The 19010-nt window shown below is 30.8% G+C and overlaps 1 protein-coding gene across 2 annotated transcripts in view; it reads left to right on the forward strand.

Annotated features, from left to right (window-relative positions):
• The window catches only part of LOC148599374 (neurobeachin-like protein 1), a 71839-nt gene extending 53585 nt beyond the window's left edge, over window positions 1-18254 (forward strand). For both annotated transcript variants that reach the window (XM_088557071.1, XM_088557072.1), the window contains 10 exons: window positions 129-226; window positions 2435-2548; window positions 3252-3341; window positions 3612-3721; window positions 4094-4266; window positions 5438-5532; window positions 6609-6725; window positions 7769-7930; window positions 8752-8900; window positions 9463-18254. In XM_088557071.1, coding sequence (XP_088413197.1) covers window positions 129-226; window positions 2435-2548; window positions 3252-3341; window positions 3612-3721; window positions 4094-4266; window positions 5438-5532; window positions 6609-6725; window positions 7769-7930; window positions 8752-8900; window positions 9463-9604 — 1250 coding nt within the window. In that variant the 3' untranslated portion in view covers window positions 9605-18254. The remainder of the gene's footprint in view (window positions 1-128; window positions 227-2434; window positions 2549-3251; window positions 3342-3611; window positions 3722-4093; window positions 4267-5437; window positions 5533-6608; window positions 6726-7768; window positions 7931-8751; window positions 8901-9462) is intronic.
• Window positions 18255-19010: the final 756 nt, after the last annotated feature.

Raw genomic sequence — 19010 nt, forward strand, 5'->3', positions numbered from 1 at the left:
GACACAACCAGTAATATTTTTTTAATAAAAATAATCCATTTTTTTATCTATAGATTCAAAACCTAATAATTTTAAGTGGTGATTTCTGAATGTTAAAAAAAAACATTTAATGTTTTTTTCTGTAATAGGTGCTGTTGATTTGGATGCCATTACTAATGAGTTTGACAGAAAAGCTCTTGAGGGTATGATAAACAACTTTGGACAGACTCCAACTCAGTTAATGAAGGTTAGCAGCTATTTTTATTCTATATCTCATCATGGAATGTACTAAATCATAATGCAGTGTTTTAATATCTATTGTTTCTGAGTGTTGACTACATGTAGATATTTTATGGTGCTGAGACAAGATTTCATAATGATTTCTACTAAAATATTTGGACATACATGTATGTTGTATGCCTTCTCTTTTATATGTATAAAGAACACACATTAATCCCCTTATCTACCAGCTGATACATTGTAGCATGAAATTTAACACCAGTTTGAAAAAATGTTACATGATGCAGTACATGTATTTTCAAATTATTCAGACACCTTGTTCATATAGAAAATATTGAAAAAAGATAGGTCATGTCACAACTGTTTGTAAAGCTACTACTACTCAATTTTCCTGTCTGGCACAACAATTTATTTAACACATTAATTTGCAATACATGAAGTAAATATCATATTATTTTCTGTCTGTTAAAACTTTGACTTGTTGAAAGGGATATGATTACTATGATGTTTGGTGTTGCTTTTTTTGTAATAATAGTATATTGACAAGGATTAGAACAAAAAAGTACAAGGATTAGAACGAAAAAGTACAAAGATTAGAACATAATATGTACATGATGTATGTGTGCTATCCTGTAACAGCTGTTACTGTAAATTATATTAAATCAGTATCTTTTACTGTACTTTCCAAATTGATTTTCAGTGAGGAGACATTTTTTTAGTTCCGTCTGTCTCTCTAGCTGTCTGTCAGACTGTCTCTCTAGCTGTCTATCAGGCTGTTGTAAGCACAACTCTCTGGAAACTACTGCACAAAATGTCATGAAACTCTAGGTATTGAGGACCCAACATATAATTGTGTATATTACAAGGAATTAAATAAATAAATAAATATTGGGGTCGTATATTGGTTACTTATGGCATAGTCTTCTTGAATGTCTTCATTGGCATTGTCCATAGAACCTTAGTTTAGGTGTGATAAATTAAGTATTAGTCAGTTGATCTTTATTACATTTTATGAATTGATTTTAAGGGTTACTGGTATACCCCCAACCAATTTAGAATTAGGGGCTAAAAAGGGGCCTAAAACAAGCAGTACATAGAATTCAACTATAAAACTCCAGAAAAACATAGGAATGTCAATTATATTGTTTCACAGTATTCTCTATCACAATATACAGACATGGATATATGGGGTAAAGATTTGAATTTTCCAGAAATTAGGGGCCAAAAGGGGGTGGTGGGGGGCGGAAACAATGACTTCATTTTTTGTTCGATTTTTAGAATTTTTTATTTTGGGTTCCATATGAAAATCCCTGCCTGCCATTTTTTGATTAAATTGAAGATCTCTCTTATTTTTTTTTAGTTATAAGGGTCCACACCCCACAAAAAATAAACTTTTTTTTATTTTTGGTCCAATTTTGAATATTGTTTTAATGTGGATTCAACATGAAAATCCCTGTCTGCAATTGTCAATCCAATTTCAGGTATCTCTTATTATTTTTGAGTTAGAAGGGGTCGAATGGGCAACATGGTGACACCCCAAGAAATCTACTTTTTTATTTTTTGTGTATTTTGAATTTTTTTAATTGGATTCTTTGAAAATCCCTGACTGCATTTCTCAATCAGATTCTAGATATCTTGGGCTGTTTTTTGAGTTATAAACAGTCAAAGGGGGCACATCCCAAAAAAAGCGACATTTTAATTGTTGGTCTGATTTAAAATTTTTAATTGAATTTCAAATTTTATGCTGTATTTTGTCAAAACCAATTGTTGTGTCCATAATGAATTGTAAGTTCCTATGCTAAGTGTGTCAAAAACTAATATTGTGTCCACACTTGCCCCAGCTGTTCAGGGTTTGACCTCTGTGGTTAAATAATGCTGCACTTGGCAAAGCTCTTTATCATTGTATAGATTTTTTCAATAATTTATTGCTATTTCCAAATTGATTTTAAACTTTTGTGGTAGGAGGATGAATATTTCAAATTATCAGTGATGTCAAGTAAAGTTATTGTCACAAGAAAAAAACGTTGTGGACTCTTGGTGTGATAAAGTCTAAGAGTAAACATTGATAACTTTTTGATCATTAATTAACTTCTATCTAGATAATAATTGTTCATACAACACACATGTTTATAGTTCACTGCTGTACATCTATCTGTATGCATGGTCTTCCAATAGAAATATTTATATTACTCTTCCGTACATGTCTCTATTACAGGAACCCCATCCAAAGAGAATGACAGTAGATGAGATTGTAGCTAGATCTGTGAAGATTGACAGACCTCTCAGTATCTTCCAGTTTATCAGTAACCTAAAAGTCTATTTTGTAAATGTATGTTTCATTTGAAGTATTTTTAACTAGCACTCCAGCTAAGAATCATGCAAAATGTCATTCATGGGTGAAAAGCCTCCACATTTTTTTTTTGATATTTAGTTTGAATTGCTATAGTAAGCAGAAATTAACATTCAGTTTTTCATATACCGGTTTAAATAAAGAATATATAGAATGCACTATAGATTTCAAAATTAAAGGAGATAACTCTGTAAATGACACTGAAATACATTAGAAACTGTTTGATTTTCAATGAATATTATCTCGTAAGAGCAGGCAGATTTGAATGAATGATTACACATTTCATAATAAAGACCCATAAAACAACTTAATTACAAAAAAAAAAAAAAAAAAAAAAAAAATATGTAGTCTTTTTGGGAGTGTATCACATTGCTCAGATTTTGCATGAATCTTACAAAGACAGCTACTCAATTTTGCCTAACCAGTTGCTTCATAGAAGGAAAATATTTAAAACATGAATCTGATATAAAGTTTGTCATTTCATATGTTGTAGTTCATATGATTCTTATGTGTTGCACTTTCAGTTGTGAAGCCATTTAAAATTCAGCCCAGTGTGTCAAAATATGGCCCGTTCTATTGGGCAAACAGATCATCTTGAATTACTTGAATTTTCTGTCAGTTGAAGTTGCACATAAATCTATAAATCAGTCAATGTTATAAGAAAATCATTATTTTATTGTAGGTTTCACAGGATACTGACCCACTTGCCTATGTATGTGTACCCAGAAGTCAGGCTAGATCCATTATACAGCACGGCATGCCAGACTCTATGGTAATGATAGGGATCATATGGTCAAATTTTATTATAAGGATCAATTTCAGTTTGTTTGGGATTTATTGAACCTTACAGGTAAAAAATGAAATGTTTTTAAAAGTGAACTGAACATTGATACCACTTGTACTGGTCAAAGATTAGTTCTCGCCAGCAGGTAATTCTTGCCAGTCCATTTTTTGTCTTTTCCTGTGAAACAAGTTTATGCCCAAAATTTAAGTTCTGAATGTATCATGTGAAGTCAATAGTATACATTGTATTTATATTTAGGTGACAGTTTCTGAGGATGGCAAGATTGGCATGCATGGGTGGTTACCATATGATAAAACTATTGCCAACTACTTCCTGTTTGAGAAAGACCCATCTATAACTCCTAACAAGTACGTAACTTATGTGTCCTTTGTAGCATTGAAATAAAATGAAAATAAAGTATCATTGGTGTCATTTTTCCATGCTTAATAGTTCTATTATTATGATTGTATCTTTAGAATTGAGAGTTATTTTATTGCTAGAAATATATGAAAAGACCTTAATCTTTCTTTGTTGATCTGCTACAGGGTTGAGATTCTTATTGATTTTGTGTGGTTTTATTTTGTTGTTATTATTATTGAATGTTTGCAAAATGAAGAGAGCTGTGTGAGGAACCTATCTGCACATTATGCCATCAAGGAAATATACTATTTACAGAAAAATTACAAAAATTTAAACAAATACATATACGTTAATTTAAAAAAAAAAAAATTATTTTACAGGTGTAAGAGGAGGTTGACTGTTCCATTTGCTCCTGGTATCAAAGTAGAGCCAAAATTATTTGTGGTATCCCATGATGCAAAGTTGTTGATCAGTGGAGGACATTGGGATAACAGTCTACAGGTGTATCACCTTGGGAAGGCCAAGAAAGTCAATCATATTGTCAGGCATGTTGGTGGGTAACTTTGATAAAGGCATGATACAATACTGTATGGTGTAAACTTCCCTTTCTGGCATGTGGGGAGGAGAGGGGAACCATATATGGGAGAATGGGGAGGATGGAGGAAATCATTTAAAAAGTATTCATTTGTTTCAAAATTATACCTAATTTGATTAAAAACAACTATTTAAATATTGAATAAAAAAAAATTAGTAATTTCATTTGATAATGATTTATTGAGAAATGGAAGTGGGATTCTATGGGTATGGGGAATTTCCAATGAAGAATGAGAAGATGGTTGATGATTATACCATCCAAGGGCTGTATCTGTTTTGTTGTACTGATTTAACCTTACAGTACCACTTAATACATTTAAAAGTACCAGTCCACATAAAATTCAGACACTGTCAATGGTAAAATGGTTCATGGTGTAGAAAAACCCACCAAACAAACGATACTTTCTCAGTGTACATATGCTATATTTTCACATAACAGTAATTATTTCTGTATTCAGATCTGCACTTTTGAGAAAATCATTCTTTTATCTCCCTATAAAACTAACCAAATCAAACCAAATCAAGAACGATAACTCATGCTAAGTGCCAATTTCATGTACAAACTATATTTTTTTTTATCTCAAAAGTGCAACAACCAAATGAAGAACTAAGACTTGTTATGCGATCAGTAACTGTTTCTGAATCAGAAATGAAATTGAATTTGGTGGGTTTTTGACATGCATGAATCACCTCCTGCCTGATGTTTATGAAGACTGATACTGAAAAAAAAGATACAATGATGTTTTTTTTTCATAACATTTTATTTTGTTTCAACATTTCCATACCAAAAGTATGGATGTATCAATCACATTTTGTGATATGACAGTAATTTAAATACATATATGGTTTTATGAAAAAGTTTTTTTATAAATTCATCCAATTATTTTGAAAAAAAAAGCCTGTGTTCTTTAGAAGCAAATATTGAGTGATGCCTTGTGAGTTCCTACATGTACATGTAGCTATTTTTTAGATTATATATGCCTTTTTATTTGCTACTAGTAAAATAAAGTTATTGTTGAATTTACATGTTTTCCACACTTCTTCTATTCATGGTTAAAGTCATTTGGTGTAGCAATCATATCTCAGCTGCCATGTTTTATTCTAGATATATTTAAATGTTTATTTTACAGATATAGTAAGCTGTTTATCCCTAGACTACTGTGGCAGCCATCTTGTGACTGGTTCCCGTGACACAACTTGCATCATTTGGCAGATTCAGCAACAGGTGCTCTTTAATTCATTTATAAAATTTCCACTCATTTACATGTCTTTGGACTCACACTTTTTAACTTACTTCTACTGAAGTAATTTGAATCATAGAACATATTTTATTGCCAATTAAGGGCCCACAGGTGGCTACATGAGTATAGTATACATACAAAGAGGAAAAGAGCATTGATTCGTTAGAAAAGTACAATTACATAAAACAGTTATATTATACATTGCTGCAAATAAATTTTCCAACTACACTAAACTATTTTCTGGTTTTCAGAAATAAGAAGATAAATAAATTTTTGTTCATTATCTAAAAATTTGAAATTTGAAACTTTGTTTTCAACCAACTCAACAAGAACCTTTCTATCATTAGAAGAATTTTCACACACTATCAAAAAATGAGTTTCATCTCCTACAGCAATTACCTGACATTTGTTACAAAAATGTTTATTTTTAGGAACATTAGAGTATAGACCCATCTAAATCATAAGTTTGTGAGCTGAAATACATAATTTAATAATAGGTTTTAACAATTTTAATTTAATTTTAATTTAATAATAAAAGATTGTGTGTTTTGTGTCCTACCACACTTTGAAACCCACTTTTGTAAGAAAGTAAAGAATTAGTTTTTTTATAGTGATTTGTGTAAAATTTGATATGATAAACTACAAGTACAAGAAAGTGTATACAGCCAATAGTAGCACACCAGATTTCCATATGATGTACAGGTGCTATATACATGTATGATTATCATATCCCACTCTAGATAGTAATGAACATATATTATTGGTTTTATTGATTTTCTAATCAGAGAAATGAGAGTGAAAACACAAATTCTAAGAGACAAATAAATTTGAGTTCAAGGTTTTTTAAATAATTTGAACAAAACCTGGTTTGGGTCAAATTTGAAATAAAATATTATGTTAATGGGACAAGTGGTCAAAGTCATGTAATAATTTTAGTTGGCAAGCATACATATGAGGCACTTCTGGCAGTGTATATATGTTAACTATTTATGTTCCCATAGGGTCTATAAGGGGAGATAATTTCTGTGTGCCATTTAACATGAATAGTTTTGTATTTCAGAGTGGGTTCAGTGTCAATGTAAACCCCAAACCTCTACAGACCTTATATGGACATGAAGGGGAGGTAACTGCAGTGTACATATCTACTGAACAGGACATGGTGGCATCAGCCTCTCGGGTAAATACATGTCATACTTGTATGGCAAGCCAAAGTGGACAAAAATGCCTAGTTATTAATATCTATAAATAATTATGAATATTTACAATTGAATTATAAATATTTATAATTGAATTATAAATATTAATAAATGAATTATAAATATTTTTATATAAATTATAAATTTTTATAAATGGGCATTTTGTCTACTTTGGCTTGCCATATACTTGTTCAACATCAGTAAAATGTGCTCAAGGAAGAAGTAAAATTTTGTTTAAACCAAGTCAGAAATATCAAAAACTTTTGTAAACCATACAATTTTTGGAGTCACTTCATGACACTAATAATGTATTATAAACCTGTGTAATCCAAACACCTTTCTATAACAAACAAATTCTACAGTCTGAAAGAGGTAGGTTTAGAAAGGTTCCTCGTAGAAGTCATCTGAAAAGATAAAGATTTTTTCAAAAGGCTATGAAATGACAAGGACAGTGGCATTGGAGTTCTGCCATGTATGTACAGAATTACAGCAGTTTTGAAGTTGAGTCAGAAATATCACAGCGAGTCCAACTAACATTACTTAGTTTGATGCTATATGGTATGTTCTTGGATTTTTCAGAAATTGAGGTTTCCTCGGGAAAAATCTGTATAAAATCAACTTTCCCACAGTTAATGACTGCTTTCATAACAAAACAAATCCTTACAGCATATGAAATTTTCAACTTGCCACAGGAAAGTGTAACTAAGTACCTAACTTTCCCTGACCCAAATTTCACTTGCCCTGGGTAACGGGAAATAGGAATCCTAGAACACTGTAGAGATGCCGATGTTTTTTTAGATAAGAAATTATCAAGCACTTGGAACAGTGGAAAACTGATAAAGTTGCCAATAAAAAGATTTTATGAATGGAAAGGAAATTAAAAAAATCAACAGAAACAGAATCAGAGTTTTGGTATTAGGCTTACAAATATGAATCTTATCCGTATGTTGTCAGATCTTCTTAAGGTGAACAATAAGATTGTGATTGCATTTTTCATTGTCACATATTTATGTCTTTTCTACAGGATGGAACAGTACTACTTCATACAGTAAGGAGAGGGCATTACATGAGGACTCTTCATCCTCCATGTGCCATGGGATATACACTCCATATACCACTGTTGGCTGTTGATGAAATGGGCAGAATTATTCTGTATTGTCATGAGACCTTTCCAATAGATCCTAAGGTAAGGTTACAGACTAAGTGCCATTTGGTGTACCATACAAAATAATTTGTGCTATGTTGTATACCCCATAGAGCTACCTGTAGCTGTAGATGAAATAGACAGAAATATACTGTTGATCAATAGACCTTTGGCTTTTGTTATACCCTGCATAGTGCTTCTGACAGAAGTCTTCTGTAGTGTCACCAGACTCTTCCAATAGATCACAAGATACATGTAGGTGAACAGATAGCTGGCCATTTGGTTAGCATTTTATATATACAATACATTAATATTGGAGGAAAATATCAAATTTATTTGAGGACCTTTAGGAACAGTCAGATCATGAGGGTTCCCTGGGCTAATAATATTCCTGTATTGTATCCTGCAACCACAGTTTCTAAATAAAACATGCAAAATTTGCCCAAAATAATTGGGTTTTTTTTTTCAGCAATCTTTTGAGTTTATATTGACATATGATTTTCCGTATAGACCCTCAAGTCAGTTTGTTTTAAATGTATTGATTTTTGTGACTTTGTTGAATGAACATTATCCACATATACATGTTCAAAGTTTTAGGAAGATCATGATTCTTCCTATTTCTATGTACTGATTGTCCAGTTAAAAAAAATAGATTACATTCCAAAAAGCTTTCACATAATATGGACACAGTATTTTGCATTGTCAATGAAAATAAAACTTTTAGATTAACTAAGTGGTAGGCTTACACATTAACTGTTCTTGTCTAGCACATGAACTGAACTTGGGTTTTGATGTCTTGCTCTGTTTGATATTTGGTATTTATTTGCTGATATTTAATTACATGATATGCCATTTTTTAACAGGAGAGATTTTCTCTACATCTTTACTCAATAAATGGCAAGCACTTGTTCACAGAGAATCTGTCACATGGCCTCTGTCACATGGTCATTAAAGATGATCATGTGATCACTGGAGATACACAAGGACAGCTGACCATAATGGAAATATTTGGGTAAGTGTTTTAAGCATTACTTTTAGTTAAGGCAATTTTCAGGGATATATTGGTACTTCCTGTCAAATTCCTGAAATGTTTGTAGATTCCTTGTCCAAATTGTTTTTTACCCCTTGGTAACAAAGTTGTGAAGTTGTCTTTCTGTTCATTTGTCCATCAATGTACCTTGTACAAACACAACTCCTCTGAAACTATTCAATGGATTTTAATGAAATTTTATCTGAAGGTAGGACTTCATACAGATGCAGATGTGCATGAGGCAAGATAATTTTGGTCAGTTATTGTTTTGGAAGTGAAATATTCAATTGTTAGGTCTTACATTTTGCAAGCAGTACAACTTAATATGTTTGCCTGGAATTCTAGGCTGTTGTGGAGAAAAAAACTTGTGAATGAAGAGTCTGCAAAAAATATCTTTTTTGAATGATAATCAGTAATATGATTATAGAAATAAGAATCACTGAACCTTTTATATATTTTCAATTGTAATTTAATACTCAGTTTGATGTTGAAAAACCAGCCAGTTGGTAAACTTAAATGAATCATTTCTTATTTGCTTTTTTAGGTTGAAAAAAGTAAACTTTTTCCCACTTCATGTGCCAATCCATTGTTTGTCTGTTACCAATAGCAACAGCCACATCCTTGCAGGTATCAGAGATGGAAAACTAATCATCATTGGTGTTAAAAATAGAGCTGATGGTCGATAGATGGGATGTATAAAAATACTGGTGATGCAATATATTATACAAAGTGCATTTATAAAGAAAAGCTGTGATTTTTTTTATATTTATTGTGTATCAGTGTAAGTTTGAAAATGGTGCATTTGTGTCTTATAAAGATTACAATGTGAAATTATTGTTAAAACATTGACAAAAATCTGGTTTTGAAGAAGTAAGCCATTTGGTGTTTATTTTTTAATTGAAAGCAAAAGTAGATGATGGTAATGTCTTGTAATGAAAAATGGAAGTAGAAATGATGGTGATGTCAAGCAGTTGAAAATGGAAGTAGAAAAGTTGTGTTTGGAATGAGAAGTAAAACGAATATTTTATCTGTTACTTAAAAATGAAAGTAGAAATGGTATTGTGATAAAATTAGTGCTCCCCCTACCTGTGATTGGTGTAAAGCTATCAATGTTGTACCTCTGTTTTATCATATTGTGTTCATATTTTCCTATTATGGATGAGAGGGTCCATAATTATCATTTTGATATGCCTGTCTAAGACAGGATGTATTATGGTTTACTGTTGTCTGTCTGTCCATCGTCAGCACTTCGGACAATGACTCAAAAATGCTTTCACCAACTTTTATGAAATTTTTGTAAATTGTTCATATCTATTGACATAAGCTCCCTTTCGATTTGTAATATTAAGATTTTTCGTTTCCGTGTTATGAAATATTTTTACTAAAAAAAAAGGGGTTTTCAAGTTTTTGGACAGTTACTCCAAAACACTTTCACTTATACTTAAAAAAAGGCAGAAACGGCCAAGGAAATTTTTTCGTCAAAAATTGTTTAAAACGGACCATTTATAATGATGACCAACAAGTAAATATAAAAGGTACTTGGTAACCTTGTCAGAAAAGTGTGTTTTGAACAAGATAGAAATATATGGGTGAAAATCAAGACAACAAACTTAGTTAAAATTGAAGCCTTGATAGTGCCAAATTTTTTGGTCATTTTTTATTTACTTTTTTTTGGTGAGGAAGGTATTTGACAGGGCTCTAGTTGATCATATAAATTCATTTAAAGCATAAAGACAAGTTAAAAGGGCAACGGGCGTATCATGCGCTTGAAGCGCAGCTCTTTATTAAAAATCATATCCACTTGTATTGTGATAGTTACACTTATTTTTTTTAATTGCTCTCTACTCATGAAATGAAAAAAAAAAGATATGCAAATTTGAAGGTTTTTGCCTTGGTGCCACAGATGAATATTTCTTTATTGTAACTTATATTTGTGCAAATAATTTTTCTGAACAAGTACTCTAAGGAGGAAGACCTAGGGTAAGGGACACAACTCAAACAAATCATTGGAACATTTGTATACAGCATTTTACTTAAATATCATATAAGCATCAAAGTAACTTGGACTGATTTCATTCTGTTTCGAATGAAAGCTTAATGTGCTGTGGTGAAATTGAATATGATACAAACATAACACTGATTTCATGAGTTTTGTCTCTTACCCTAGGTCTAACTCCTTAAAATAAGTAGATAGTTTCTTAAAATGACAGAATTTGTATACACCTGATAGATAACAGCTTAAAGTATAGTTTTGTAATAGAATAAGTTGTTTATGTAAATTCACTTGTTAATTGAAATGTAATGATTTATTTTATTTACATGATGATATCTCAGCTTAAATCATAATGTTTAACACCAGTTGATTAGCACCACTACACAAAGATTTGTACTTTATATGTGTTATTGTATCAACAAAAACAGTTGCCACCTATGGGTTTAGGTTTAGAGATTAAATTTTGCCATTAGATCTTGACAACTGTTTTTAGGATATAGTCAATATCAAACTTAAAGACGTAAGTGTAAAATGGATTTTAAATTATAATGACACTATGCTTTCTCTTTTGTGATATCATTACATGTTGATTTCAGGTGCAGATTCAAGGAAAAGCATTCCTGGAATATGCCCCCTCCTACTAAAAAAATCTATCCCCAAGATTTTTTTAACTCTATTTACACCCCAGTTTAAATCCTAGATCCACTCCTGGACTTCAGAATGCAGACTTTTTTTTTAAAATTACTCCTATATTGCCAAACAAGGTTGTTCAACATCCCATAATCCAGTTTATTTCATAGGCATTTTGGGTATGGCATTTTTTTGTATTGTATCCTTGTTATTATTTTTCCAACTTATCTTGTTTGTGATACTAGGTGCTCATCTAATGTTGAAACAGTTTATCATGTTGATTTAGGAATATGCATTTGTGCCTTAAAATTATATTTGTAGACATGATAATCCTTACAACATATTGTAATGATACTTATTAAATGTTAAATTATTGTTATTTTAATAGGTAGTTATCAATTACATGCTTTGGGGGGGGGATTTGCAGAACAGGTAACAATTTACCTCTCCTAAAGAAGTCAGGAATTTATGCATAGCTTAGGTTTCAGTTAATACCACTGGAAGACGACTATTTTTATAAAGGGTATACAATGGCGCCTTTGTTGCATTTCACCATATCTGTTTCTTTTTTCTATTAGACAATTCAGGGGAAAATACTTTGCTTTTTTTATTAGTAATACTTCTCTTTAATATTTACTTTTTATTAGTTTGTTTATATTTTTTTAAAAAGTTATTTATTAGTCGACAGTGGAAAAGTACTGAATAATGTATTTCTGATCTAAAATAAGCTATTTTTATGAAAGAAAATTTCTAATTTCTACCCCAGACTTAACTTTTTATGAGCAACTAGGTGGTAGTTTTTAGAAAAGCAGAGGACGCTTACCCTACCGGTGCACGTGGTCCATGCTCACAGTTTTTAGTGGAGTCCGAGTTACTCATTTGCTTTTGTTGCTTTGTATGTATGATTTTAGTTACTCTATGTTCTTTGTTGTGTATGTCTGTTTTCCATGTCTGGTCTTTATCCCTGGATTACATTCTTTTGATTACTGCTATAACCTTGGTTCCCTTGATTACTGTAATAAAATCATAATTTTAAGATAAGCACATTTACATTACATAAAAATAATTTTTACTCAAGTTAAAGCTTCTTGTTAGATTTGTTATAAATTATTCTTACAACATGAAATCAGTGGAGATTCAGTCCACTAAATTTAAAAAAAATGCTGGACCAAAACTTTTCTCATATATTAGTACGAATAGGCACCAGATTTCACAGGAATAACTGTACTTTCACTGATAAGCTGTGGAACATTGTTGGACTTTCAGACCACCAAAAAACAAGTTTCTTCTGGTCCGATAACAATATTGTCAGTTTTGTCTATTGGATCAATGGACTTCATGAAGACTGTAATAGTACTGAATACAAGTAAATTAATATTGTTGCCAGCACATCAAAAGATTTATCCATAATAAGAAATTCTATGATGAACAAAAATCATTTGAAAATTTTTAAAATTGAGATATATTTTTTCCATAAAGGGAAGTTTAATTTAAATAGCTTTTCAGTATAAAAAAATATATTTATTCCATTCAAAAATAATACTGAGTAAAGAATTTCTTCATTTGAATGCATCTTTTTTTAAAGATTTCTATAAAGGAAACACAGCATGTGAATGGAATATGTATTGAGAAATTACATGTACTAAATTTAATAATTTCATTCAATAAGGCTCTTTTGTTCAATGAAGCATTTCTTTAAAGATGTTAAACTATGAATTAATCTCAAGACTACTGTCTTCTTTGTTCAGAGAACATTGTCTTGTAAGTTTTTCTCAAATATTTTGTATATAACTAGATCTAGTTTAAATAAAAATATGAGACCATCTAAATTCCCTTAAATTATATAGAACAATGGTACATAGTGATGAATGGAAACAAAAGAATCTATAATTCTACATTCCTGACCATGAGAATAATAGAAAATATTTGTTGACTGTATTCACTCTTCAATGTCAGAGACATACATGAAGAGTAAATTCCCACGTAATCAATAAAAAATTCAGAATCTCCAACATAACAATGTAAGATTTATAAGAGGTTTTGGTTAAAATTACACTAATATTATCATGTGTATGTGAAAGATACTTAATGATTGAATGTTCACACCCAAAATTTGCTTATATGTAAAAGTTTCCCAATTGAGATAATTACATTGGGGGGAGAATCTTCCACACAGTTTCAAAATGTTAACTGGTATGCATAAGTGGTTTTAGTTATGAAACTATTGTACGATAGAATTCATGTTCATTTTAATGTTAGTTGAGCAACTGTGAGTAAATTTAATGTGACCTGAACTTTTTCAGGAATTATGAATCATGTATAATAAATTCCAATCAGAAAACACAGGTTTCTTAATGAAAAAAGATTAGGACAAAAAGCATGAATTAATCCATCACAGTATTTTGACTTTCAATTTACATATTTAGTTGCAAATCTTTGAAACAAATTATACCAACTTTGTACACTATCCTTAAGAAGTAGAAAGTGAAAGTATGAAGTGTACCGTGGAGAAATTTCCCCTTACCCATATAATTGTTAATTGACCCAAAAAAGCTCAAACAACAACCAGAAAATACCCATTTCTACATTATGTATTTTCCACATTTAGTGTTGAAAGTATCATAGTTCTTTCTTGATCTATTAAGTAAAATGTTGTAGGCGTTTCAATGAACTGGAACAATATTTTGATAATTTAAAGTATTAATTGACTAATACTTGAAATGTGGCATGTGAAGTTGGTCCCCTCCTAGTTATAGAATAATAACTACCAAGAATAATACTTTTGTAAGAATGAAGTTGCAATTTTTCCGTAAAGTTCATATAAGACTTTAAGCTGTTCACGTAAATAAAATATACATTCAGCTCCATTTGTAGTTGACATGAGATTTTAACTAATTTTGTGAGTTGTCTTCATTTTTAATTAACTTTTAGATATTGAGCACAACAATATGGTTATGTTTTTTATCATATAAGTATTAAAGGGTTTAAGTGGAACCTCTTGCCCTTTTATTGTGAAGAATTATAGTTTGTGAGGTACCAACTTTCATTGATTTTGTTGTTCCCTCTAATCATGAATTATAATTCTTAAGGAAACTTTGGACTTCAAGTAGACATTTCAATTGTCTAATGAAATCCACATTTTCATGACTCCACGAAGCAGCGAAATTTCAACAAACCATGAAAATTGATAGCAACAAGCAATATACATGTACCTTTAGTAGCCTTAGTACCTTGTAAGTGTAACCTTTCATAAACAGTTCAATAGAATGTGTTGAAACTTTATGAAGCTTAGGTATTGTATGTAGATGTACATGAAACTAGGCAAATATCGCTGGATAAGATATTTGCCTACTTTCATTTAAAAAAAGAGACAATCCATCTTAAAAAGTTATAAGTGTTTTGAAAACTTAAAAAAAAATTGTCTTAAAGTGCTCAATGGATTTTGATGAAGCTTTTTTCTAAAGGTATGCTCATGAATCAAGATAAATATTGGGTTGAAAGGGACATAATGGTTTACATGTTGGAACAGGGAATGCATCACTCAATGAGTTCAATCACATCACAGTTATTGACTGTTTATTTTTGTTTTAAAGTATCTTACATAAATGAGACACACGTATTGTTGAATTTACTTTTGTTGAATGACCAATAGTTCGTGAGTTTCAGGGGATACATTATGCCAGGTATGGTTTTTATTTTCATTAAAGAACCTTTTTATTGGTCAGTATATGAACATAGTATCAGTGCTTTTCGGAATAACTTGAAAGTCACATACATTAAGGAGAGAGACCTAGGGTAAGGAACATAACTCTTGAAATCAGTCATATGTTTGTGATGTATTCAACTTCACCAAAACCTATTAAGCTTTCATTTGAAAATGAATGAAATCAGTCCCAAGTCACTTCGATGCATGCATGAGACTGATGTAAAATGCTGAATACAAACGTTCCAATGATTTGTAAGAGTTGTGTCCCTTACCCTAGGTCTATCTTCTTAAGTGGCAATAGGACAGTATTCCCTTTTGTTGTTCATCAATCTCAATAATTTTTGTAATGGAATTTTTTTTTGTAATGTATAAAAGTTACAAATATGTGCCTAATTTATGTGGATCTTTTATTAATATGTTTGATTTGTTTGTCAAATCAGGGAAGATAAATGCACAATATTTTCTGCACAAGTAACGTATGAATTCACAAAGGATGCACCACTTCAGATATATCAACACATGTCACGTTTTTTAATAGTACAGTACTTGGAAACATAATGTTGTTGGAAAGAATTGTCAATGCAAAATTTTATTTTATTAAAGATCAGTTATAAAATATATGTTAATAAAATGGTTACCATATAGTGGGTAATTTTTGTTGAGTGCTAATTTTGGACGATCTATAGCAGTTTGTCTAAAAATGTGAAAATATGTTCTACAAAATATTTCTTTTGATCTCAACATTTTGCCTCAAAAATTTTAATTTTACACCTGCCAAAATAGCCCGCCATATGCTACTAAGTCATAATTGTGACCACAAGTGCTCTATGGACCATTTTGTGGTAAGCTCTATGGACCATTTTGTGGTAAACCGATGAGCATGCTTGACATATACTTTGCGAGATAGGGCTTGTCTAACTAAAGAATTTTCCTTGCTAAAACTATATTTGCTCAAAAATTTTTCAATAAAATGTTAGAAAAATGAAGTTTTTGACAAGAGTTGTATGTCCTTGAAATTTTCCTTGCTAAAATTGTATATTGAGCATGCTCATAGAATATCCCATTGTTAGCAGGGAAGATAGTATTGGTGATTTTGGTATTTATTATTTTGCGCTATATTTTGTACGTTCTAATTTAGATTTTTTCTTTCATATTTTTTGTAGTAAGAAGTTTTGCATATCAGTGAAAAATCGTCTTTCTTGGTAACTTCTCAGAGGAAAATGACATGTGTTTAAACTTACTTTAATCTTATACTATGAACTGGAATTTTTGTAACTATTTGAATTTTTTAAGCAACAGCAATAATCTGTTACATCAACAAAAACAAAATATCTTCATGTGAATTATAGGTTTAGTATAAATATCACATCATAACAAGTAAAGATTGAACGTTATCGCCCTACCAGTTGTAATTTGGATATATTTATCCCATCAATTTTTGAATTATAATAGCACTCTATTCATAAAAGATAAAAAATTAAAAAAAGTTATGCTAGTGGATAATTCTTGTCATATATGATTGTAACTTTTTTGAATGATTATTAAGGCGAACAGTAAATTAATTATTCTGGGGTAGCTACTACTACCAGACTCATTGCTGAAGATAATATTTGGTTCGAGCGGTGATAAATTCACAGTTCCCGGAATGGTCAGTCGACAGATGTTTTATCATAATGAACCATAAGCAGGTTATCATAATCTTTTTCTTTGACAGAATCAGATTGTGCAGTAACTACATTTTATCTGATTTTTACGTTGTTTGAGAAGATCTGAACTTTTATTTGCCACAAAGAAACGGAGGGGAAAAACCCGCGAAATATGAGTACGGCACATTGCCTCGGTCAGTAGAAATAAAACTGTTGACTGGGTAAATAGATCAATCAAGGCCTTTGAAGTTATTATTAAAAATATTACAATCGATTTATTGTAGATGTAAAATTAACTTAATTACCCATTTTAGTTGTAGCATAGTGATAAACACAATTGGGTCATGTTTAATAGCACAAACAATTTCCCACTTGACATATTGTTTGAAAATATTTCGTAAGTCAGTATTGGTACATCTATAAACATTATCTCACGTCAGGTTTTTCATGCAGTATTTCTACTCATAAGTTGTCAAGTGGGGAAAAAAGCTTGGTATTCAAACTTTCTTTAGGTATAGATATACTTATTCTAAGGTCATTTACAGAAAATTTTGAATTAATCAAGCACCTTACATTTTTTTCTGATCGGCCACTTTCATAGTATTTAGTAATTCACAATAAAGTAAAAAGGCAATAAGTTAATGTTCTTTGACAGATCATTAATCGTCCTATTTCATTCTAATGCTGATAATGAGAGGTTACTCATTGAAACACATGTAAAGCGTGTCGAAATTTGCAATATTTATGTTTAGGAACACATGAAAAGTATTGAAATAAAAATTGTGGTTAAATTTCTCAGTTTTCAGTATTAAGTCATGTTTTATACTAGATAAGGCCAAAAAAATAATATGTCTGTTTCCTGCTACCCTACCTACCCCTTTTTTTCTTTCCTTAACATTTATGGCCATTTTGACTCAAGCAATGTTAAAGTCTAGATTGTTTCTGCACTGACTCCGTGTCAAATGTTTTTGAAAAATTAAATTATTTCCCTACCTACCTATCCCTTTTTTTTGGCTGGTAGCAGGAAACAAGACTACTACTTTTTTTGGACCTAAGATGAGATATCATGCATTCTACTATTTTGTTTTGAGCTCATTGTCTATTTTGTTGAATTATTTGTTGAATGTTTTCAAATGAGTTTGGTTTATATCCTCTTTGAATCAATATATGACAATTGCTTCATAATAAACATTGTACAATATTATAGTGCAATAATCATACAAAAAAAAATGTTTGTATATTTAATATTTTTATTTTGCTTTTTATAATCTTTCTGTTTTATTATTATTTATTTTGTTACTGTATGTATGAATCATGTCTCTTGTGCTATTTCTAGAGGAAATAAATGGATTCTATTTTTAGACTGTTGAATTGCCCACCGTTTTGCTGAATCCATTGAAGTATTAGATTTCACAAGCAAGAGATCTCAATCTGTAACTTATATTATGTAAAACAAGGAAAGACCTTCTTCTTTCTTATACAGTCGGAAAAAAAACAGGTTTTATAATGGTATCACCCTGTCGTTGTTGTCATTGGGGTCCATTAACTTTCGTTTATTTAGTATAACTTAAGTAAAACTTGCTCAATCTTTCTGAAATTATAACACATCCTTGTTGTTATCATTAGAATTGATAGAAAAGGTTTATTCTTGACTCACTATTTTGATGATTAAGATGTCAGTGTGTTCATCTTGAAATAATGTTTTAAAAGTGTGTACTGGGTAGCCTTATCTTTAACCGCTTTGACGTTACGAAATTTGGCCTTACATTTTTTTGGTTCGATGTTGCGTATTTTTTTCATTTCAAATTGTGTGCAGAATTTTGTCCCAAGCAGTTGTTGTCTTCACTGTGAACTGTAATTTCTTATGCTTTAGAGTGTCAACAAATTAACATTGTGTCAACATTTGCTCCTAGTGAACTGAGTTCAACAATGCGGCGCTCCGCGAACCTGTTAATATATGTATTCAGCAAAAAGTAAATAGATAATAAAGAATGATGAAATAAATAACAATAGTAAATGACTCAAATCACTCGATATTTCGAATCTTATTTACGTTATTAAATAAAGGTAACATCAAAATCACCGAACACTAATCCTATTCCTAATCAAATCAAGTC

The sequence above is a fragment of the Perna viridis genome, chromosome 13 (genome assembly GCF_037379345.1).
Source record: "Perna viridis isolate PV_CMFRI_1.1 ecotype Kerala chromosome 13, ASM3737934v1, whole genome shotgun sequence".
NCBI classification, from domain to species: Eukaryota; Metazoa; Mollusca; class Bivalvia; order Mytilida; family Mytilidae; genus Perna; species Perna viridis.